This window comes from Vollenhovia emeryi, unplaced genomic scaffold, assembly GCF_000949405.1.
Source record: "Vollenhovia emeryi isolate VEMERY1.0 unplaced genomic scaffold, V.emery_V1.0 DF939185.1, whole genome shotgun sequence".
Taxonomy (NCBI): Eukaryota; Metazoa; Arthropoda; class Insecta; order Hymenoptera; family Formicidae; genus Vollenhovia; species Vollenhovia emeryi.
The window spans coordinates 1,014,360-1,037,240 of record NW_011967181.1 but is presented as its reverse complement, the minus strand read 5'-3'; the positions used below and the strand labels follow the sequence as shown (position 1 = coordinate 1,037,240).

General features: G+C 48.9%; 4 protein-coding genes and 1 long non-coding RNA gene across 10 annotated transcripts in view; 3 read left to right on the top strand and 2 right to left on the bottom strand.

Moving 5' to 3' along the window:
- Window positions 1-4,005, top strand: part of LOC105562681 (glutamate-gated chloride channel) — a 32,247-nt gene extending 28,242 nt beyond the window's left edge. Inside the window, exons 5-11 of one of the 2 annotated variants that reach the window (XM_012013700.1) lie at window positions 161-230; window positions 843-996; window positions 1,403-1,485; window positions 1,624-1,758; window positions 1,844-1,996; window positions 3,059-3,342; window positions 3,687-4,005. In XM_012013700.1, coding sequence (XP_011869090.1) covers window positions 161-230; window positions 843-996; window positions 1,403-1,485; window positions 1,624-1,758; window positions 1,844-1,996; window positions 3,059-3,342; window positions 3,687-3,917 — 1,110 coding nt within the window. In that variant the 3' untranslated portion in view covers window positions 3,918-4,005. Of the gene's footprint in view, window positions 1-160; window positions 231-842; window positions 997-1,402; window positions 1,486-1,623; window positions 1,759-1,843; window positions 1,997-3,058; window positions 3,343-3,683 lie in introns of both variants that reach the window. The other variant, XM_012013699.1, reaches the window with a different exon arrangement.
- A 704-nt stretch (window positions 4,006-4,709) lies between these two features.
- On the bottom strand, window positions 4,710-17,451 carry LOC105562683 (probable ATP-dependent RNA helicase DDX17). 2 transcript variants are annotated; one of them, XM_012013702.1, is made up of 8 exons: window positions 17,300-17,451; window positions 16,291-16,644; window positions 15,267-15,920; window positions 14,983-15,155; window positions 14,830-14,889; window positions 12,470-12,712; window positions 12,179-12,388; window positions 4,710-12,101 (listed from the first exon to the last, which is right to left on the bottom strand). In XM_012013702.1, exons 1-8 carry the CDS (start codon window positions 17,314-17,316, stop codon window positions 12,064-12,066), a joined length of 1,749 nt encoding a protein of 582 aa, XP_011869092.1. In that variant the 5' UTR covers window positions 17,317-17,451; the 3' UTR covers window positions 4,710-12,063. The 2 variants fall into 2 exon arrangements, with proteins under 2 accessions (XP_011869092.1, XP_011869093.1); XM_012013703.1 differs by having other exon boundaries at window positions 4,710-12,098.
- LOC105562682 lies at window positions 12,722-15,608 on the top strand. The gene is made up of 3 exons (XR_001008987.1): window positions 12,722-14,514; window positions 14,763-14,906; window positions 15,536-15,608. It is a non-coding gene; the product is annotated as an uncharacterized LOC105562682 (long non-coding RNA).
- A 224-nt stretch (window positions 17,452-17,675) lies between the features above and the next one.
- LOC105562679 (probable RISC-loading complex subunit BRAFLDRAFT_242885) lies at window positions 17,676-22,881 on the top strand. 4 transcript variants are annotated; one of them, XM_012013697.1, is made up of 7 exons: window positions 17,678-17,929; window positions 18,692-19,013; window positions 19,097-19,232; window positions 19,326-19,620; window positions 20,238-20,387; window positions 20,540-20,651; window positions 22,590-22,881. In XM_012013697.1, the coding sequence occupies exons 2-7, from the start codon at window positions 18,698-18,700 to the stop codon at window positions 22,724-22,726; spliced, it is 1,146 nt and encodes a 381-aa protein (XP_011869087.1). In that variant the 5' UTR covers window positions 17,678-17,929; window positions 18,692-18,697; the 3' UTR covers window positions 22,727-22,881. The 4 variants fall into 4 exon arrangements, with proteins under 4 accessions (XP_011869088.1, XP_011869087.1, XP_011869084.1 ...); XM_012013694.1 differs by having other exon boundaries at window positions 19,091-19,232; XM_012013695.1 differs by lacking the exon at window positions 17,678-17,929 and adding an exon at window positions 18,396-18,487 and having other exon boundaries at window positions 19,091-19,232.
- Window positions 21,414-22,591, bottom strand: LOC105562678 (5-formyltetrahydrofolate cyclo-ligase). The gene is made up of 4 exons (XM_012013693.1): window positions 22,239-22,591; window positions 21,843-22,098; window positions 21,684-21,731; window positions 21,414-21,610 (listed from the first exon to the last, which is right to left on the bottom strand). The coding sequence occupies exons 1-4, from the start codon at window positions 22,347-22,349 to the stop codon at window positions 21,438-21,440; spliced, it is 588 nt and encodes a 195-aa protein (XP_011869083.1). The 5' UTR covers window positions 22,350-22,591; the 3' UTR covers window positions 21,414-21,437.

Sequence of the window (22,881 nt, the reverse complement as noted above, 5' to 3'; positions counted from 1 at the left end):
TTATTTCATTACGCACGTTCTCCTTCACGTTTCTTCTTTACGGAACTCAATAATTGGAAGGACTATCGTTCGCTGAGAGGAGAAAGGATATTACTCGTTACATTACTCGCCGACATAACGCGCGACGCTGTTTAATCGCAATTATTCTTCTTCTCTCCAGGAATACTCCGTACAATTAACATTTCGGGAACAATGGTTGGATGAGAGATTACGGTTTAATGACTTCGGAGGTACGTAAAGTTCACAATCACATTTCATGCTCGTTTTCAGTTTGTATTTTCCACGCTTCTGGTATCGATGTTTCGTCGCCGATAAAAGTCACGGCGCTATAAAATAGAAACAACGGCGATGTAGCGGTCACGCGTGTACACGGCGCCGTCGCGCCGTGTGAATACGGGAATAATAGTTTCGAAGGCGGGGATTACGTTCCCCGTAGGTTGCAATGGAAAAATCAAAAAGTCCGGTCAAAGCTCATCCTACCTTTATTTTTCTATAAATGCCAGAGTATCTTTACGCAATAATATCCGCACAAACCGATATCCTGCGGTCAGCGCGATAAGTTCGGGCGCGCAAAAGGGCATTGATGCATAGCATATATATATATATATTTTTTTCACATTGCAATTACATCGCACCGCAAAGGGCGGGTCGTAACATTTTATTCGCGCGCCGCCGGTCGTTACGCAAATTTAATAGCGGCTATTTTTATCTCCCTCTCGCAAATTGCCGCTCATGTCCGCGCTTTCTGCTTACTGAATGAACGCTAACGAGCGATACCGTATTCGTTAACGTACGTCGATTTTTCACGGGGCTGGTCCCCCGTTGTGCGTTGAACGTTGCAGGTCGACTTAAGTATTTAACCCTGACGGAGGCGAATCGCGTCTGGATGCCGGATCTGTTCTTCTCGAACGAGAAGGAGGGTCACTTCCACAACATCATTATGCCCAACGTATACATACGAATTTTCCCGAACGGCTCGGTTCTTTATAGCATACGGTAAGTACCGGCGTTATGAGTACAATCAGCGTCCGGCGAACGCGGAGTCAGCCTAATCAGCGAGATTGCGCAATTTTTTTTTATACGAAGGATCGTCGAGGCGTTTTTCTCTCTTTCCTTTTTTCCCCCCCTCCGTGAGGACCGAGCCTGTGTGGCCGGCGTTGAAATCGCGCAACCCCTCGATGTACAGACGGGGATGCATTATCCCCGTCGCGCCTCACCCTCGTGATAATCAAACGTCGCGAAATTCGCTTGGCTAATGTACACAAGCGGGGATTCCCATCCTGTGTACCGTGCGGGATGACCAAACACGCGCGCGCGCGCGCCCGTTCGTTACGTTGCGAATTGGGTTCTTACTTCCACCGGCATTGTATAAACCATGGCTGTTTTTCTTCCCCTGGCGCAGGATATCCTTGACGCTCTCGTGTCCCATGAATTTGAAACTGTATCCCCTGGATCGACAAATTTGCTCACTTCGTATGGCCAGCTGTAAGTAGACTCGGAAAAGCTCGTTTTCCGCCCTATTTAGCTTCGATTAGTCTCGCAATAAGTGTTTTTTCGTTAAACGTTACACGGAGGTAACCCGCTCGTCTCCAATAATAACCGCCTTCTCGTACGTCCCGACAGATGGATGGACGACGAACGATTTGGTCTTTCTCTGGAAGGAAGGCGACCCCGTTCAAGTGGTCAAGAATTTACATCTGCCCCGGTTCACCCTCGAGAAATTCCTCACGGACTACTGCAATAGCAAGACGAACACCGGTAAGTGGAGACTTGCGCCGAGAAGGAAATACCTTGATGAACTCGTATAATCTAACGCTTCTTACGACGGAATGAAAAAAAACAGGAGAGTACAGTTGCTTGAAAGTGGACCTGCTGTTCAAGAGGGAATTCAGTTACTATCTCATTCAAATCTACATCCCGTGCTGCATGCTCGTTATCGTGTCCTGGGTGTCTTTCTGGCTGGATCAGAGCGCCGTGCCTGCCCGGGTGTCACTAGGTATAAATTATTATCTAAGCGACGTATCAAGTATAAAATTGTATGCGCGTAATGACTCGGAATTATAATTAGTAGCGAATTTTGCCCGGTTGCTCGCACTACCCTGCCGGAATATAAAATTCTACAAAACTATAAAATATAACTGCCAGAATCTAAGAAATTCTACGTAAGTTTAAAAAGTGTTAAAAAATCAACATGAAAATTCGAGAATTGGAACACGCTTGTTAATTTTTGTAATATTCCACAAGTAAGCAGACGTTTTAATTCTTTAAGATTTTGTTGTTTCTCAAATTTTTTTTAACTAGTACAGCTTTGTACTAATTTTTACAAAATTGTACATTTCATGAAATACTACTTGCAATAATTTCTCGATTTGAGAACATTGTAATTTGTGGTGCTATTTCGTAGATATTTTTACAAAAAAAAATATTTCAACGAAGATATAAAAATTTCTATTTCAAGTCAATTTTTGTAGTTATTTGTAGAAATTTTTTCCGCTAGGGATTCCCAGTGAAAACAGCCTAATCAAAGTGATGTCAAAATTGATGCCATCAAATTGATGAGGGATACGAGTAGTCGAAATAATGACAAGATAATGATAATTTGACGAAGCGTGCCTTGATGGTGATTTAGAACAGCATTTTGATATATTTAAAACGATCCTTAAATATAAAAACGGTATCAAGTAAAACGCCGGCGTGGCCGCTCTCAGTTTTCTCTCTGCTAGTAGTAGATAGGCGAGGAGTGAAGCGCGATTATCGCAAGATAGAGATTGACGTAGACTCTCCAAGATGTGCGCAATCTACTCCAAATTCGTACGCGCAAATCGATAAACTATTCAAGGAAGTAAAATCTATTTCTAAATCTGCCTCAAAGTAAAATTGCAAAGAGCTGCGACGCGCACATTGGAACGAATCGTTTAAACAGAAATGAACGCGACGGTCCTATAAGGAAGAAAAAAGGGGCAAATTTCGATCGACGCGTATTATGGACGTTGGTTAATTGCGTTTATCGATTCCCCTTGGTTAATTATGAGAAACTACAAAGTCTCCTCTCATCCAGGCGTTACGACACTGCTGACGATGGCCACGCAGACATCGGGGATAAACGCCTCACTGCCACCGGTCTCCTACACGAAGGCTATCGACGTCTGGACGGGGGTGTGCTTGACTTTCGTGTTTGGCGCACTGCTCGAATTCGCGCTGGTCAACTACGCGTCGCGTAGCGACATGCACAGCGACAACATAAATAAGAAGCAGTTCTCGTCGAGCGACATGGAACACTCGTCGTCGATCGACCCATCCTCGGAACTGCTCGAGCCGGATGGATCCGCCAACTTTGCCATGGTCAGTATACCGAGAGATGACATTCCTCGAGCGTCTCCGGACGCACGTTCAAGATATATCTCCGCGATAGCCACTTTCTTCTCGAATTCTTCCGCGAGCTCTCGAAGAATTGCAATTAGAAATTCCGAGTTTTTGCACGTCGAAAAAAACGAGAGCTCGAGATTTTCCTAGACGTCTCTCCTAAATGAAAATGAGATTACGGAGTTGAGCTCTTACTCGGCGGAGGGAGAGAGAGAGAGAGAATCGAACTTGTTTCGAGTAGGATCGAAATTGTTTGAGTCAAGGAGCAGAGTCGAAGTGTACGAGAAATTAATGGGTCAACATCACCCGAATCCTTTCAGAAGCCTCTGGTCCGACACCCGGAGGACTCCATGTCGATGGATAAATTGCAGCAGTGCGAAATACATATGCAACCACGGAAAAAAAACTGCTGCAGGTCGTGGCTGTCCAAGTTCCCGACGAGGTCCAAGCGCATCGACGTCATTTCACGGATCTTCTTCCCAATCGTATTCGCTTTCTTCAACCTCGCGTACTGGTCCACGTACCTGTTTCGGGAGGAAGAGGGGAACGAGTAAATCAGGAGGAAGCGCTCGGATCAACAAGGGAAGTGGCTCGCGGCCATCTTCAGCAACAATTCCAACAGACACGACCGCCGCAACAACGTTCGCGTCCTCGTCAACGACAACTGTACCATCATCCTCAGAATCATCATCATCATCATCACCATTCCTCTCAGAATCACCATCATCACAATCCTCATCATAATCATTTCTATCATCAGCAGCAACAGCAGACTCATCGCACCGGCAATCCGTCGATGACGCAACATCATTCGCTGCCGCGCACGTATCAGCAAGACCATCAGCAGCAGCAGCAGCAGCAGCAACAACAGCACCATCATCATCATCAGTTACATCGTCATCAGCGCTATCATCCGAATCGTTCGCCGTCGCCGTCTTTCTCGCTGTTGAACGACGAAGATTGCGTCGCCGGCCGGTGCTCGCCGATGAGGCCATCGCGACACCACTCGCGCAGAAGCTCGGCGAGGTCGTCGCTGTCACCATCGCGATGGCCCTCGCCGACCTCCTCGGCGTCGCCCCTGGGCACGCCGTCGCGCGCCGCGACGCCCTCGCCGCCGATCGCAGCACCGACCTCGTCCGCGGCACTGACGCTCACGTCGGCGACGGTGTCGTCGCAAACGCGCTGCTGGGACCTGCCGCGGAAATGGTTCACCTGTCATGCCCAAGGCAGCGCGAGGATTGACATCATCTCGCGCGTTGCCTTCCCCCTCTTGTTCCTTTTCTTCAATTTCGCGTACTGGTCTAGTTATCTGTTTCGCGGCGACGACAACATGGGCATAAATAACTGAAGAGGAGGAGAGAAGCGTATACGGAGCTCACACACGTGTACGAAGCCAAGCCGAGTGCGGTCTGTCAAGTCGGAGAAATCCTTGAGGAAACACCGAGGCGAATTTTATACAAGATCGTAAATCAACACGCCGTAACATCGACGATCACGCTAATTAGATCGCGTTAGCTCGACGAGGACCGACCACTTGGACGAGGAGATTCCTCCACTGCCCGCGCCCGAAACAGGAATATTCCAGGACGAGGATCATCCAAGGCGACAACGAGGATGTTAGCAACGTTCGGTAGACATCTCGCGACGGTCAAAATGATGAGGACGATTACGTATGACATCGTGCGTACTAATCTTACACAATGTACACGTACACGTACACACACACACACATATATACACACACACGGCAAGCATACATGCACATCGTACCTCATGATCCGCTCGGAAGACCGCGTGCCACAGACTGAACTGAAAGCGTAGTGGGCCCTGTATAGCCACGGCCTGTTAACAATTAAAGAAAAAAAAAACCATAAAGTTTATAAGTATAACTATATCTACGTTGCGCGAGATTGCGCGTCGTCGGACCACGGACCGGTCCGTCGTTGCGAAATTAACGTCGGACGGTTCGCCGGATCCAATAAACATTACCGTAAGACGGGGTGAGATAACGCGCGGCACGCCGAGACAATGTGCTTTCACTTCGATCGCCATATGGGACATGGGCGGCCGCGCCGACACGAGGGTGAACGGCGCATCACGCGAGAGTTCGTTTCGTTTCGATCAGGAATGATCGACGTTGTCTCGCCGTGTCACGTGTCATCCCTTCTCAAGGCTGCGTCGAGATGCACACGAGGGATCAGTCGCGGAACATTCGAGCCTAAAACATAGAATATTGGAAGCTATCTAGTATGTCTAGAAAGGTGCCGGGTGTTCCGATGATCTTCCGGGTGTGCATACAGAGCAGCCTGTTGGTATGAGCTGGCGGATTTATCAATTCTAGCGGTACCAAGCGACGCGGACCGGAGCCTCGGAGGCTCGTGTTCGAATGATCTTGTCGTATTTTTTTATTTATCCCGTGCAATTTAAATGGAACGTGTGAGGAAACGGTTGTCGCGATAGGTGAAATTGGAGAGACAAAGGGACTCGCGCACAGTCGTTGTAATTTAATTGTGTCGGTGAATCTCAGAAAAGCATCTCCCTGCTCTTCCGTCACTGATAACGTACAATGTGTCTTGGTATCGCTAGGCTCAATCCTCGTCCGGGCAGCCCGTCTTTCCGCGAAGAAAATGAGCTGACGTTCGCGCTGGCGATTATTCGACGCGAATCGGCGAACGCGAAGGCGAATTTAGAGATAAACGATAAACGAACGAGGGAGGTAAGTCCAGCGTGGTTTCCCTTTCTCGCGAAGATTATCCCGGAGCCCGGATAAGGATTGACATAGACGCGGGTGCGAGCCGAGGGCGACCGCGGGTTCGCGATACGAAGTATCGACGAAGCGGCCGCATCGCACGCCGCGTGCAACGTATTTTCCTGTTTCCGCTACCCCCGGGACGGCGTTCGGCCGGAGGCACTGACGCCGTTCGGGAACGTCTGCCACATTGTGATAGCGGCGGTGGGGCTAGAATGGGGATGTCTCTCGTGCCGCAAGTGTGCGCACGTATGCAGCACGTAGCGTGTACGCGGCACAGGAATCAACCCCACTCTGTCCTGACCGCCGCTGTCGCGATGTGGCGGACGTTCCCGTTCCCGAACGGCGTCAGTGCCGAAGGGGACTCCCCGGCGACGCGACACGGGGTTGGCTCTCCCACGTATATTGCTCAGAAGAGATCGGCGACGCCGCGCCCGGAAATCTACCCGTCGACCAAGTCAGTCGAGGAGCTGCGGTGCCGTCGACCTCGCGGTTGGAACGAGGAGACGACGAAGACACGCAGAACGTGCTCACAAAGAGAGAGAAAAGGAGAAAAACACAAAAAAAAAAGAGAGAAAGCGGTGCGGACGATTGTATTTTTTGAAACACGACGGGAGACGCTACCCTTAAGCGAGAGGCAACATGGCGGCCGGCGTTTCGCCGGCAACGACGAAGGCACACCCCAAGGTTCTGGTGGTGGATTACGAAGAGCGAGGGGGGGACGATCGGGCGGATGACGACGTCGCGCCCCCCGACTTTGAAACTGACGAATCGATCGAAGGGAAGTTAATGCCGGCTAGTGGCTCCGACGGGATGAGGTTTCGTCGTTGCGCGACCTGCCCGATCGCACCCCAGTTCTTCCCCGTTCGTCGTCGCCGCGTCTTCCTTTTACTTCGTGCAAACCGATAACATAAGCGCGTGCGTAAGAAGCGAGATTCTCGCGGGTTCGACAACCCGCCCCGCGACATCGGCGAGCATCTCGCGCCTCCGTAGGACAGCGTGTTGTACCCGTAGGGACAGGCGTCAGATAAGTCACTTCTTCTTTCTATAAAAAAAAAAGAAGTCACGTAAGATTTACATTCATCAGGTCGACGCGATAAACTGATCTCGTCGCTCCGAGATTCGACGGCACGCTCTTATAGATAGCGGAAAGCCAATCTGTCCTCCGGGCACAACAAGCCTTCCTGGTTCCGTGAAGCGCGATAGGAACGGAACGCGTCTTCACGAAAGCGATTAATCGTCCTAAATGCAGATATAAATGTCATTCGCGGTGTTTTTTTATAACGAATCGCCGCACATTTCGCAAAATATCACCGTAAAGGTATAGAGGATACCAAGCTGCGAGGGTAAACGAGTTTATATTTACGTCACGATTCACAAGCAAGATTATCCGAGGATCGTTTAGGCAGACCTCTCTAAATCCCGGAGGGGTGAAAACCGAGTCGTTAGCGAGCGAGAATTATTTTTCATTCGGACGATCCCCGGCAGTCGAGGTACACCCGCACGGATCTGTTTCTCTTTGACCCTTTCGGGGAGAAGATTGCTCTCCCGCCGTAGAGCAGTAAAATGCACCTTGTGCCGAGCGAGATTGATTATCGTTTTCCTGAAAATTCAACGTTTAGCATTGGCGAAATCGGGCAGAATCGAGCAAGTGCACATTGTAATCTCTCGACCCGTGACTCGTCATCAAATTTTCCGCCCTCTCGCTGCGCGCGATCCCGGCGCGAGAAGAGGGCCAATAAATTTGCGTAGATTCGGATGTATAGTAATCGGGAACGATCCGCCGGTGCCAGTTGCGCGTCTATGCGTAAGGTATCCGAACCAGTAACCGTGTTATCACGAACGTATTGTTATAGCAATAATCGCGGAACACCAAATCTTCATTCCTTACGCTCGAGTTTCAAATGGACGCAGTTCTGCAATGCAGAACCGCAACTCCAAGCCTGGTGCACGGAGATCGTTTTCTCTTGAAATTCGCTCTGAAAATCGCGTGCAATCGTGGGATAACATTTTGAAGAGTTTTATGGGAGTTTTGTCAATTTTTCCTCAAAACGCCACGTTGTTACGCGATCTTAAAAGTCTACGCCGACGTTATCTGAAATGGAGCGCCCGAACTAAACTTCTCAGATACAATCCCATGTGTTTTTTTTAATAGTTAAAAGTTGGATATCTGCATAATATATACAGGCCTTCGAGGTCACTTTGCAATGTAAGTAAAAATCATGAAAGCGGCGCTTGGTTCTCATTACACAGCTGCGTCCAAATATTCCAGCATAGAACCGTAGACACGTGGCCACCCTCGTTTCTCACTTTCCCGTTGAATTATTTCGTAGAGCCCGTTCTACTCGGTGCCCATCTGTATCGCGTCTACGTGCGTATGTGTGTATGCGGTTTGGATATAGTACGCGTGGACACCCGGCATTACCGGCTTCTCCGCGCGAAGCTACCGGGCGCGACACCGTGTATATTTAGGGATGTCTCTCCGTGTGTGTCTACGCGAGAGACTTAAAGGGGACACAAAGCCAGTATTTGCGAAACAATTACACGTAGAGATCGGCGATAGATCTGTCCTTGCGCCTCGTCGGCTGTACGTATAGCGAGACGCGGCGCGCGTAGGTGCGTTAAACGAGCCACTCGATGGCGTATCCCGCGCGCTGAACACGCGTCTATATTAGCGAAGCTCGTCCGATGCCCGGCATCGCACGGTTCGAATTAACAGACCTAATTAGCTGCGAAATCTCTCGCAGGGATCCACTAGGGATCGTTAATAGGATGATCCGCGTGAAACCCTTCGCGTCATTCTTGAGAAGAAGAAAAAAAAGAACCGATTTCGACGACAAGCGCGTCGTGTTCCGGGGTATTTCGCTTTGTTTCTACTCACGCGAGGAGTCACGAGAGAGAGAGAAAACGATCGAGAGATTATATCTTCGCGCGTGAGACCACGAGATCTCCCTGACACATCGCAACGCCGTATAAGGTTGTAACGAGCGAGGAGGAAACGTCCTTCTCCGAGAGCCTTCTTTCTTCCTGAGCTTGGCTTGTGTTAAAAATGAAAGATTAGACTCGATTTGCGTCGTTTGATTTGCGAGAACTGCTTCCAAGACGCGTTGTCTCGTCTCGTCTACCACCGATTCGCTTCCCCTCTTCGAGAAGCCGCTGCTCCCTGGTCTTGAAGACGGGGCTTCCGACTACTTTGGCGGCTGCGGACAATTGACTGACGTTTAATTATAGATTTCATCGAATCTGCTGCACGCACGCGCAAGCACGTGTCACCGACAGACGCGTACCCTCCTCAGCTCCAGTAACGCCGGAGGAAAAAGAAGGATTCCGGAGTCCAGAATCGGAAGTGCATGGCGGTCGCGTCTGTTGAGGACGGTACATGGTGACCAGAAGTTAACGACCATGTACCGTCCTCAGCGGTCGCGAACGCCATGGTTTCGTCGAATCTGCTGCACGCACGCTCCAGCGTCGTAACGCCGGAGGAAAGAAACGAATTCCGGAGTAAAGGATCGGAAGTACGGGGCGTTCGCATACGCTGAGGAGGGTACACGGTGACCGGAAGTTAAGGACGACCGTGTAAAATTTTCACTCTCACCCTCACACTCGTCACTTGCTTGCTTGGAGCCACTTCGGTCCAAGCGAGATCGATCCGCACATCAAGAAATACATAGTGTCTCACCATACCCAAAGACACAGACACACACACACACACACACGTTCACACACATGCAAGAAACTTGTACAACATACACATGAATATATGACCCTCGCACGCACACAAAGTACGATCCTGTTGTATCGCGGATATAATTATAAGCGCGCCATAGCTCTCTCTCCCACGTCCGAAGACACACCTAAAAGGGTTTTAATGTTATTGTTATATGCGTACGTTGTAATATATGTGAACGAAGCATGCTGAGCCCTGTAAAAAAAAAATAAATCCCTCCTTTAACCCCAACTCACGCGAGGAGCTTGTTACACGCGTGTGCGCACACACATACGAATATCCGTGCGTGTCCCACGAGGGAATCGCGTTGATCCGCGAGCGGCCTCGACCGGAGGTGCGGCGCGCCCTTCGAACGGTCCCCCAGCACCCTGAAGTTGACAAGCGCGGTAAATTTTTACACCAAATCACAAGAAAATTACGCGTGGAACGCGATGCGGCCTGGTAGAATATATCCTAGAAACTGTGTCTTTTGGTCAGCTGGGAGGCGCGATCCCGGGTTTCCGCTCGAGGCTGCGCAGGACCTCCTCGCGATGGCGATCGTTCGACGTCGATCGCAACCCTCCTCTCCCGTCTCGATTTAATTCCTTAAAAACCACGCTCGCCCCGGATAAGTATCGACGAGCGGATATTGTACGTTGTCCATAATAATCGATGAAAGATTGTGTCCTACCGCGGCGAAAGCGGCGGAACAATCGACTCTAGCGAGAACGCACCTCGAGAACGTAAGAAAGATATTGCATGTTTGTGATTCGTGAGTGCATTTAAGCGCACGATATTCCAAGATGTGTAACATAATAAATTTGTATCGTGGCACATAGTCCGATAAAAAAAAACAGAAAGAAAGAACGAGAGAAAAAGAAGGAATCTTCCCACGTGAACTTGTTAGATCGTCAATTACATCGCCGGTGTACACCTTATATATTCGGGTAATATTCATTTCCTGTCGTCGAGTACCTTACGCGGCCGTGAAGTGTCGGCCAATCCGCAAAGCGAGCCAAACGAGGTTGACGCACGGAGAACAACCGAGCTGACGGGATAAAAGAAAACAGAATTCGGTTATTCTAAAATTACCGTAAGATCTTTAAGTACACACACTACCACTGTAATTAAGATAAAAATTAAATTAAACAGAACAGGCGAGAAAAACCGACACCCTGCACGTGAGTCACTTTGGTTGTCACTCTCCCGTAGAAAAAGGTTCTAGCGACGATCAAACGAGACGACCATAATCTCTCACCTATTTTTCTTAAATACAAACGACTAGTTTGCTAGATGACGCAAGGTGCGTATGATTTACAGATATCGTTACAGGTAAATGTTCGCCGATGCGGCGCGAGTCGTCGGGAAAGTCGAGCGAGTGCCACAAAAGCGTGCACGCAAGATAGAATACGAGATAGCGTAGATATTTACGAATTTATTTATCACGTCATTGAAATACTGTACATCGAGTGTTACTATCGTTTGTCGTAATTGCCTAAATACAGACGGATGAATTACAAATATAAGCGCGCGCGCTCAGACATCTATAATTTATTATAAACTACAAATACATACTAAGTAAACACCGTTATGTGGAAGTTTAGCTCGTATGATGAAATTTACACATTATTCGCTCACGTCGGCCTAGTCTTCTCACGTCGTGGTGAGATGCGAGGGTTAGCATTGTAAAAACGTATAAACGGTAGCTTGCGTCGTAATGGATTTGCATTATCTAATCTATATAGACCGGTGTATACAATATTGATAATGCTTGAAAGGGAAGTAATCAGATGCAGCACAGGGATGCGAAAGGAAGTAAAAGACAGGACAGCACATTTCATCACTAGCAAGTACACGGTAAATCTCCGCTCAAATACGCGTCGGTATTGCATGCGCACCCGGACCAAGGGTTTGTCTTATGTAAAACAGCTGACGTTAAAAATTCGCGTAAATACGGCCAGCAAACTATCAATCGTACCGCGGTCGAGAAATCTGGTTGCCGAATTCGACGGGGTACACGCGGTGCGCGTTGCGTGCAGACTAAAAGCCGCTGCACACAAGAAATTTGATCTGTAATAGCAGCGCGCGGCCCGTCGAGCTCGGTGCAAAGGATGTCGTCTCTCGCGAATAGCGAATGTGTCGTTGAAACAGTTCATTTTTTTTCCACCGCTCGTACCGTAGGAGGTAAAAAAAATAGAACAAATTACCTGCGTTGCAACACACGCATTCTTTACCCGCTGGAAGATCATCTCTCGCTACTCCAATAACTCTTGCCGATAACTTCTGAGGAGAAACGATCTCTCGTTAGTATTGACCTTCCACGGGGGGTCAACAGGTCTCCGGATAACATAGCGATTTACCGTTACGATTGCTGACGGGGCTACGACTTCGCGAGTAGCTGCGGCTGTAACTTCGTCTACTGCCGCGGCCGTTGCGTTCTCTGCTGTAGCTTCGACTTCTGCTTCGCGAGTAGCTGCGATCTTTTCCGTTACGGCTTCCACCGCCAATTCCGCCACCGCCGCCGCCGCCGCCACCGCCTCCGCCTCGCGATCGCCATCGGTTTCTTCCACCTGCCAAATAACGATCCAGCCGATCTTTGTACGATCTTATACTTTATGCGATCTTTCAGCAATTGTTTCCGAGAGTTTTACCTCTGTTCCTGCCATAGCCGCCAGCTTTACTGTCGGCGAGCTCCAGCAGTTTCGGATTTATCACCTGTTTCGCTTCTTCCAGCACCTGTATCAGATCGTTAGCCTTGTTGGCGTTGTTAGGCGTGAAGAAGGTGTACGCCGTGCCGGTCTTCTGTCGGCGGCCGGTACGACCGATACGATGGACGTAATCCTCGGAGCAGGAGGGGTAGTCAAAATTGATGACAAACTTGACGTCTTCAACGTCTGAAATTAAGAGTTGGCATTAGACCAGCCGGATCTTCGTAGTGTTCCAGCGTTCAGGACAGACATGGGTTAAGAAAGTAGTAGTGTCGCAAGGATTGTGAAACACCGCGAGTCGAGTATGAAGTATATTTACCGGACGCTATACCGCAGTAAATTATAACGTTCAACGCGTTCCCCGAGAAGCTACGTAATAATCCGAAATGTCACGTCGCCCCTCTCTTTTCGTGCCGATTGCAAAAAGAAATATAAGGAATTCCGTTAAAAAGCAATCTCTTGCTATAATATATCGTTCTTTTTTTTTGTCATTTAACAAGTGAACGCGTTGTGAATATTTATTTGAGAGCGTCTAGAGAGCATGAACGAGAAACAAAAACAAAATTGTTGAACCGAGAACGATCCTGATCTTTCTCACCCGGGTGTCGCGAGTATTCTCATTTCGCCGTGTGTTTGGGAAATGAAAGGTGAGACGCGCCTGAGGTCTTGAACGCGAGCGATCGGCAACTCGGAGAAAAGACCAGAATCGTTGTACGAGATGACGTGACGATACAATAGTTAGTATGATGAAATGCGACCGATGTATGATGTAGTTATATCACAAGGGCTAGAAGGACAGAGGACCAAAAAAAATGCATACAGTTTTAAGTGGTAGGCTTGTGAGATATTACGCATTTATACGCGTATATATGCGTACACGTGTGCACAGGCAGACGGCTGAATTGGCCAGTAGCTTCGACAGACATTCCCCGCAAGTTAGGAATAATTATCACTTGCAGACAGACACGTGTGTCGATATATACGCGTATACAGATGTGTCCTGTGTACATGTGTGTGTATGTGTGTGTATGCGTGTGTATGTGTATGTCACTGATAAAACTTGAACTATGTAATACTAAAATATTAGGCAGTGGGCGAGTGTTTCGCTAGCAACGTACGGGCAGGGCCTGGCTATTTGCGCTCGCTCCAGCTACTGCCTCCGCCACTCTGTCGCTACAGGCGCAGGGCGCAGGGCGCGCTAAGAGAGGCTCTGGCATATCTGCTATCACATGCCACCGCCTCAACGGACCAACGTTGTTGGTTGTCTGATTAGCTTGAGCGTGCCAGCGCAGGGGACTCTATTCTGGCAACAACGACCTGGCCAGCCAGCCCGGATGGCGTACAGCGCAGCGCAGTAGGACTGATATCCAGTATGTAGGTAGGTAGGTAAAGTAGTAGTAGTAGTAGTAGTGGTAGTAGTAGTAGTAGAAGACCCCGATTTGGCCCCGGACTTGGCCCTTCACACGCGATTGACGGACGGACGGACGGACGGATAGAGGCACGGCGTCGCGGCCAGCGCAGACAATGCAAACCAGTGCACCACCGAACAAAGAGCGGCGGCGGGCACCCCCGACATGCTTTGCATTACCCAGCGTGGGCCTGCGCGCAATGTGCCTCTGCAATACAAACAAAGATCCAACCGCGTTAGCTGTATGGTTATCTCCAACCATCCTCCTGTTTCAATATGCTCTTTTTTTTTGCTATTTTTCTTTTCCTTTTGCCCTATTCCTCTCCTACATTCTTGCTGACTTTAAGCTTACAACACACGTTAAAGCTGTAATGTCCCGTTCGTTCGAAAGAGAACCCGGACTCGAATGCGACGTACGCTGCAAACCGATTGTTTGCGTTGACAAATGGAATGTAAATTAAGTTGAGCCAAGGATAGCTCTTACGCAACGAAACATTTGGTTTCGGTTATCCTCCGCATATACGAGATTTGGCTTGTCCGATGGCATCAGAGACTATATATAGGATCGACTTGCATCCCGGTAATATTCCAATTTCACATGGCACAAAATCGTACTCGAAAGATCCTCGCGAGTCGGAAAAAAAAAGAAGAAACGTTTGCGAAACTGCTTACATCTTTCAGCTTTTAACGGAACATTACATTACAGTTAAGACTCGTTAAATTTTCGGTCAGAATAGAGCATTGTAAAAAAGAGAAAAAAAAATTTAATAATCTTTGGGGAAAAATTAACACCGTGAATATTAAACCAGTTCGTTTTCTGTGTTGCAGGAAAAAACTGACTGATAATACACGACATCGTTGCGTCATGAACAATGGAGAAATTCCAATGACTTACCAAGACCGCGCGCAGCGACGTCTGTAGCAACAAGGATTGGTGCCTTGCCTGTTCTGAAATCTACAAGTTAGACATAAGTATGTACCTGCGCGTTAATTTTCACTTAAACGTTGTTGGCAAGAGGCGCGTAGGCATTAAGTGTTTGGTGAATACCTTGTAAAACCCAATCCCGTTCTTGTTGCGTCTTGTCGCCGTGAATGCAAACCGCCGGCCAGCCATCGCGCTTCATTTTCCTCGTTATCTCGTCCACTCTGCGCTTGGTCTCGATAAACACTATAGTTTTATTCTCACTTTCCGCCATTATCTCCTTCAATAGCGTACTTAATCTATAAAAACGTGACATGACAGCTTTCCCTTTGGGACTGATATCTGATAATTATCGCTGATAACTGCTAGCGAGAAGCTAAATAAGCTACGCTCGAAACTCTTATACTCACTTAGTCTCTTTCTCATACTCCTGACACACATCAATTATCTGCAATATATTATGATTTGCTGAAAGTTGCAAAGAACCAACATTGATTTGAGCGTAATCTTTAAGAAAATCCTCGGCTAAATTTTTTACTTCCTTAGGCCACGTCGCTGACCACATCAGCGTCTGCCTGTCCGGTCTGATTTGTTCTATGATCTTTCTGATTTGCGGCTCAAATCCCATGTCCAGCATCCTGTCGGCCTCGTCTAACACCAAGTATGTACATCTTTTCAGATTCGTCTTGCCGGACTCGAGAAAGTCCAGTAATCTACCGGGCGTGGCGATGACTATTTCTACACCGCCGTCCAGATCCCTGGCCTGAGCGCCCTTCGGCGCGCCGCCGTACAGGCAGGTGTTCCTGATGCCGGACGAGTGGCCGAAGTCATCGGCGACCTGCTGAATCTGTTGGGCGAGCTCTCGCGTGGGCGCGAGGACCAGCGCAATAGGTCCGTCTTTGCGACTCAATTTCGGCTGGCTGTTGATGTGCACTATCGCAGGCAGTATGTAAGATAACGTTTTCCCAGACCCCGTGGACGCGATGCCCACCATGTCCCGTCCGCTCAACGCGATAGGCCACCCTTGCGCTTGTATCGACGTGGGTTCGCTGAAACCTTGTCTTCTGCAACGAAGCGAAACGAAACTTTAGAGAACCGGCCGCGATCACGAGCAGAGCTGGGAAGTAACTCGTTACTCGTAACGAAGTTACAGTTACTTTCTCTTCATCTGCAACTTAACTTAGTTCGCATTGACAGTTACTTTATATATATATTTTTTTTTCAACCTCCGCCGATTGCACCGAGCCTTGGCACTTGCGCGCAAACGCCCCTATTCGGACGCGGACTTGACAGTTTTATTCTCATCGCAAGAGGGTAACTGCAACTAGCTACACTTTCAACGACAAAACTGTAACTGTAACCAGATACTTTTATAAAGTAACTTTCCCAACCCTGATTACGGGTTACATACGTCAAGACTTATCCATCGCTCACTTGATCTCTCTTAGGACGTAGTCCGGGAAGCCCGCCTCGTCGAAGTCGAAGACGGGATTCGGGATACCCTTGCCTCTAAGAGTGATCTCCTTCTTGACCCTGTATTGCTCTACGACACGTAGATCCCGATTCTGCACCGCGTCGTGGGGAATATAAAAGTCCTTCTTGAAGGGTTCCAGCCGGCTGAGGTCCCACCGCGGCTTCCTCAGATTCGCGCCCGGCTGGCCGCGACTGTTGCGGCTGCTGGACGGCCTGTCGCGTCCTCCGCTGCCGCCCCAGCTCCGCCGGTCGCGCGGTGATCTGCTCCGCGAACGGCTGCGTGACCTGCGCCGCCTGTCCCTGTCACGGCTACGACTGAAATGAGTTGTACACTGCGATTAGATACCCTAGTTCCGCTCACGTCCTTTCTACACCTAAGGGCGATCCTGCCTGTGGCTCGTCCGAGCGAGCGAACGGGCAAAACTCGCCGTAGCGAGACCACTTGTGGACTCGAGTGCCATTTCTACGTAAGATGATGAATTGAAGTTCGCAGTGAAATTGTACAAAATCGTGCTTTGTGTGACGGTTCCACCCGGGTGAGCCGGGATCATCCCTTAGATGTGGAAAAGGCATCGGCATTGACCGAAGAGCCCAAAAGGCCGGTTTCACCAACGTTGTTTAACTTTAAGCGCACCTCAGTTCGTCCTTTGTCTGTTTCCAACTGTTACTTCGGGAGACAACCGTGAATTAAACTACGATTAAAGTTAAGCGACGTTCGGCGAAACCGGGTCTGAGAGTCCGAGAAATTGGCTCGGGATATTGAACCGCGCGACTCTCACGTGCGGCGAGGACGATCGTCGCCGGTGTCTATCTCGCGCGAAAAACAGGGGGGAGATTCGACCGTCGTGACAGAAAGGCGAAGCCTCTCATGTCGCAACTGTCGCAAGTGGTTTCCCCGTCGACGCGGATAGGGCAGGTAGCGGCTCCCGACTCGCTGGACAGCCCGGTACGCCAACGCCGTGTCGCCTACCTTCTGTAGCGGCCCATACTCGCACGTCCCGCGAGCGAACGATCCCCTGTCGGTCTGCCGTTAAATGACGCCAATTGGAGAACGAACGGCCCGCGACACCTCGCATACGGAACGTCAGAACAACGCGGAGCCACCGAGCGACACCGACCGACCAAGTGACGCGGAGGGGAGAAAAAAACGCGACGCCATTAACGCAGCGATGAACGTAGACGCGGCCGAAAGCTGAGGCGGCTTCTTTCAGATCCGATTGGCCGACCGCGCGCCAATCGGGATCGCGGACGTCCATGTGACTCCGTCTCTCCGCACTTACCGACCGGCGCGCCGCTGTTTTACCGCGCGCGCTCCCTTCCCCCGGTGACGCGCCTGCGTGGACTCGGCACGGTATATCGTCGGCGCACGCATGCATACACGAACGGTCATGGGCACCCTCACAGATATCGCAGAGCTGCGAACGAGGAAGGGATTCTCCGCTAACCAGTGAACCATTTTTCTGTCGTCAAACGGATCAAGCTTTTTGTGAGACTTGGATCGATCACAAAAAGCGGGATTCGCTTTTCGCATAGGAATTGGCCTGACGAGGAGCCGGCTGAACATTTTTATCCTCCAAGCAGCTACGTCTCCCCGAAAATCGTAAGTGCGAAAAAGGACGCGTGTTTGTATCCTTCCCTCCCGGTGACTTTGGCTACGCGGGGCCGCGCAGCGGACAAAACGCGCCGGTCGGCGACGGCGACGGCGGCGGCGGCGGCGATAGCAGTGGCGGTGGCAGCGCGAGTCCCTCGCGACGACGACGACGACGACCACCGTCGCCGTCGCCGTCGCGGCCGCCGCCGCGTAGACGCGCATTCCCCGCGCAACGACACCGCCGTCCCCGGCGAGTCTCCACGCGTACTTCCGTTACGGTCAATCGATGGGTCTTACAACAATCATGGCGGCCACGCCGGTCCCCGTCGGCGGCCTCTCGGCACGCACCGCCGAGACCGCGTCGCCGGCGAGACGCTGCCTCCGTCGCGTCCCGACCTCCCCGCTCGCGAATTCAATGACTGCGCGCTATTGCCCCGCCGCCGGAAATTCGGGCCGGGTTCGTCGCGATTCCGATATTTATAGCGGCCGAGGATGCGGGACGCGAGCAACGCGCGGTAACGAGCTCCCGCGTACGCGGTGTCGTTGCTCGCCGAGAGATAAACACAGGTACGAGGACGCGAGACGAGTTACGCTTTTGCAGAGGCAAACCGGGGGGGGGAAGCGCGGGGCGGGTGGGGGGGAGGGGAGAAGTGTCGTTAAATTGTACACTTTGCGCCGCGCGACTCGAAACCCGCGTGTGTGCCATCTCGCCGGGTCGCGTCCGACATTGGGGAAAGGTTACAGCCTCGTAACACGCTCTCGCTGTTCCAGAATACAATGGAGGAAATGCACCAACCACCGCAGGTCGGGCCTAACATGATGGCTGGTGTGGGTGGCGTTCCTAATCATTCGAACAACGTGAACCGCCGTAACAGAGTCCGCGTAACGTTGCACGCCATGATGTTGGAGAAGCTGCCGCTGCACGAGGCGGCGCGTTTGGAAATGAAGTCGCTACCCAGCAAGACCCCCGTCTCCGTTCTTCAGGAGTTGCTCTCGCGCCGAGGCACCATACCCAAGTACGAGCTGGTCCAGATCGAGGGCGCGATCCACGAGCCCACGTTTCGATACAGAGTCACCGTCACCGACGTCGTTGGTTCGTATGACACTCGCCGCGCATTCGTTCTCGCAGGCCGCAGTGTACCGTTGATTGATAAGTGCATAACTATTCAGAGGCAGATCCAATTGTTTCAGCGATGGGGACTGGTAGGTCCAAAAAAGAGGCGAAACACGCCGCCGCGAAAGCCGTGCTGGATAAATTAATCGGCGTCAACACCGAAGGCATAGAATCTCCACTTCCAAACAGTTTACCCGAGTAAGCACGAGTCGCGCTCAATGTAAACGCGAGAATGTACGCGCGTACGTGAAAAATAATTCCCTCTCTGTACACGTTCTCTTGTTCACGTAGCTCGCAAAATTTACAAGAACTGCAGACATACGGGGAGGAGAAAATAGTGAACAATCCAATTGGAGCCTTACAAGAAATGTGTATGTCACGGCACTGGCCACCCCCGAAGTACACGATGGAGGGCGAGGAGGGCTTGCCTCACGAGAGACAATTCACTATCGTATGTTCGATCCTAAAGTATCGCGAGGTCGGTCAAGGAAAGAGTAAAAAGGTAGCGAAGAGGCATGCCGCTCACAAGATGTGGCAGTCTCTACACGACATGAATAATCAAGCTCCCAGTGTGGATGAGGACGAGGTAAGGGCTTTCGCTCCCGTTACGTTATCCATTTCCCACGTGTCGATGTGTACTTGATCCCTGTTCGTCGCTGTCTTGACGTTTGAGTATTTCAACCCGTTGCGTTTGTAGCCGCGATCCCACACTGTTCCGAATTCGGTTTCGGAGCTGAAAACGTTTTGTCCTTATAAAATTGATAAGAGTACTTGGTAAATGGGGAAAAGAGCAGTTAAGACGCGATCAGAAGGATAAAACTCGCGCAATGGCTGCGGCCACGAGGGTCGAGAAGCAAACGACTAGTGATAATTTATCTGTGTGTGTGTGTGCGTGTGCGTGTATGTGCGAATGCGTGTATTTAGAGAAGTGGAAGTGATTTTGGCTTAAATTCCACTTGATGTGTTACGAGCTATCTTTCCGATCTGTTTAAATCTATAACGGACCATTACTTGGGTAACAATTCGGATTTCGATGTGCAACTTGTACACAGTTGCGTACACTTGCTCTTGAGAGTAATTATGCTTGGGTCATGTCCACTTCATTTAAGTTTCTATGTAAATGTGAAGTAGCTGTTAATAAAGCATATGTAACGTATGTGCTTATCAAGAACTTTTACATGTTATATTAATTGTCCATTATAGATTGTGCAAAGAAACGCAAACGTGAGCGCCCGTTATGCCGATCTGAAAGGTAGCAAAATTTCGACACTGACAACAATACATAGTATCCAAGTTTCGAAATTTCACAAGAGTCTCAAGTCGTCCACAGGTGTTAAGCTTTTTCAACTGCAGGTTTGTATCCAGGTCCGATGAAGTGAGTAAGAGGAGTGAACGTTCCAATTGCTTCGTCTGCTGGTCGAGCAACGAAGAGAAATCGCTCGCTCGCTCTTGATATCGGGAAAACTGTAGTCGATTGCGTGCAAGTCATTCTAATTTTGTTCCAGAATACTTGTTTCAACGATGGGGATATAAATTTGGTACAATTTTTACAAGAAATCGCGTCAGAGCAGCAGTTCGAAGTAACTTATGTTGATATTGAAGAGAAGTCTATCAGTGGTAAGTTGATACGTAAAAGAGCTTATGCCTATTATTAGTAGAGGTGTGACATTTTAATGTTATTTTTGGGACATTTTTTCGCATCTTTTGCGTTTTGTTTTTCCGGATTTCGCATTATTTTCACAATGTTTTTGACAATGCCGTGGTCAGAGGTGGGCAGGTCTTCAATAAGACGACTTGGGCCTGGTTTCACCAACGTCGCTTAACTTTAAACTTCGTTTAATTCGTTCTTTACCTCTTTCCATCTATTACTTTAGAAAGAGGCAAAGAACGAATTGGGCTAAGCTTAAAGCTAAACAATGTTGGTGAAACCGAGCCTTAATGTTTTCATAGAACAATTTACGACATTGGCTGCGGTCAAGCTGCCGCTACAAACGCTTCGAAGCGTTTCTCTTCTCCTTTTAACTTTATTGAAAGAAAGGAAAAGAAGAACACTTTGAAGCATTTGTAGCGGCAGTTTGACCGCAGCCATTAAGGCTAAATGTATGTTAAAAAGTGTAACATAAAACGTAACATATTAAAATAGCATGGAACAAATTACTGAAATTACATATTTTTAGGCTATAAAAGCAGTAACATCTAAAAAAGTAAACAAAACTAATCTTGGGCATAAACCTCTTTAGTTTAGGATACAACGTTGACGTTAGAAATGTTTACTAAGGAAAATTGCGATTTTTGACGTTATTTTGCGTACAAAGTAACGTCAAAATGTCACACCTCTACCTATTAGAAATAACTGCGCGCGTAGAATAAAACTGCACATTTTTTTTTTTTTCATAAAATTATTTATTGCCCAGTGAATACGATGTCTACAGGCACGTCGTCCTCGTTAACAGGAACGTCTTCTTGTATTTGCTCTTTAAAACCAACCGCAACTAGATACGGCTTTACGCTTTGTTTCTGAAAACACCTCTTCAAGTACTTGTCGTAGTAACCCATTCCATGTCCCAGGCGTTTCCCTGATCGACAATAAAGATCAATCGGTTACATGCAGGATTATCAAGTGTGTAGTATTTCTTGAACGAAACTCACCGTTTATTGTGAAAGCAACACCCGGTAGAATTATCAAATCTAGTCCATCTGAAGTACAGAATTTGTACAGTTTAAGTTAAACGAGAAAATACCTTTGTAAGATATTGACTTCTTGCGAAGTATACTTTTTTCTTTTATTATTCTATTTAGACCCCTTACCTTTTTCTAATGCATTTTCACGACATTCTGCGGTGCTTGGTTGTTTAATGTTCCACTTCGTTAGCGGAAGTGTCTCGTAATCCTCCATCGACCTCAGTTTTACCATTTCCATAGTCTTTCCACGATATTGCGGTACAAAAACCTCTTTCCCCGTGTCAAATGTGTGTTTCAAGATGGGCAGGGTGTCGATTTCATCTTTAGTACTCAGATATAGCGAAATTCTCTTGCTGTCTTGATATTGCTTCAATAGGCGAAGCTGTAAACACGCGATAGTAAAGTAGCGTCGCGAGTTTCGTCATCGCTTTACACAGCTTTGCTCCTAACTCAGAACATAACCTCTTCAACAAGCCTGCGGCTTGTGGGATTATTGATTTATTCACCTTCGTTTAGACTCACCTTCTCAAATACCTGTGCAGACTGCTGCTTCCTTTCTTCCAGGCTAATGTTTCTCAGAATGCCCTTGATTTCTTTTCTCAGGGCACTCTTGGCTGATGTCAGAGCTGCCATATTGCAGTTTATTTGTACTGTTACTCCTACCACCACTATGTCCGTTTTCGCATGTTGAATTGTGCTAAGCGTAGCAGTATAATAGTTGACTGATGGCCCACATACGTATCTGTGACCTCCTTGGTGTCGCGCGTTATCAAATTATGACGTAAATATTTACTAAGATTGCCCAATTAATTGCCGGCCAGTACCCGTTGGAGAGACAAGAATTATTTTCAAACAGACATGTTGTTCTTGTAGGTAAGTTCCAGTGCCTTGTGCAACTGTCTACCCTGCCAGTAGCAGTTTGCTATGGTTGCGGTGCGACTAGTAAAGATGCTCAAGCCAGTGCTGCTCAAAATGCCCTGGAATATCTGAAAATCATGACCAAGAAGTGAGCCAGCGCTTCGCTCCTGCCAGCTGTCACCATCACCTGCAAGCCCCACAATCTGGCATCTAACAATCAGAACAATAACACGGACATCAAAGTATTATCGGTCAACAGTCAGGTCGCCGAGAGAGGTAAAGGCGGGCAGAACCACGCGGGAAGTAA

Bases quoted from the DNA above. Each gene is read 5' to 3' on its own strand.
- LOC105562678 (XM_012013693.1), bottom strand. From the start codon at position 22,349: ATGGCAGCTCTGACATCAGCCAAGAGTGCCCTGAGAAAAGAAATCAAG. The intron at 22,099-22,238 runs GTGAGTCTAAAC...GCGTGTTTACAG, and splicing joins CTGCACAGGTATTTGAGAAG to CTTCGCCTATTGAAGCAATA. The intron at 21,732-21,842 runs GTAAGGGGTCTA...TCTGTACTTCAG, and splicing joins TGAAAATGCATTAGAAAAAG to ATGGACTAGATTTGATAATT.
- LOC105562679 (XM_012013694.1), top strand. From the start codon at position 18,698: ATGGAGGAAATGCACCAACCACCGCAGGTCGGGCCTAACATGATGGCT. The intron at 19,621-20,237 runs GTAAGGGCTTTC...TGTCCATTATAG, and splicing joins CCAGTGTGGATGAGGACGAG to ATTGTGCAAAGAAACGCAAA. The intron at 20,388-20,539 runs GTTTGTATCCAG...ATTTTGTTCCAG, and splicing joins TTAAGCTTTTTCAACTGCAG to AATACTTGTTTCAACGATGG.
- LOC105562683 (XM_012013702.1), bottom strand. The intron at 15,156-15,266 runs GTGAGTATAAGA...ACGTTTTTATAG, and splicing joins GAGTATGAGAAAGAGACTAA to ATTAAGTACGCTATTGAAGG. The intron at 12,713-14,829 runs GTAAGTCATTGG...TCTTAATTTCAG, and splicing joins CGTCGCTGCGCGCGGTCTTG to ACGTTGAAGACGTCAAGTTT.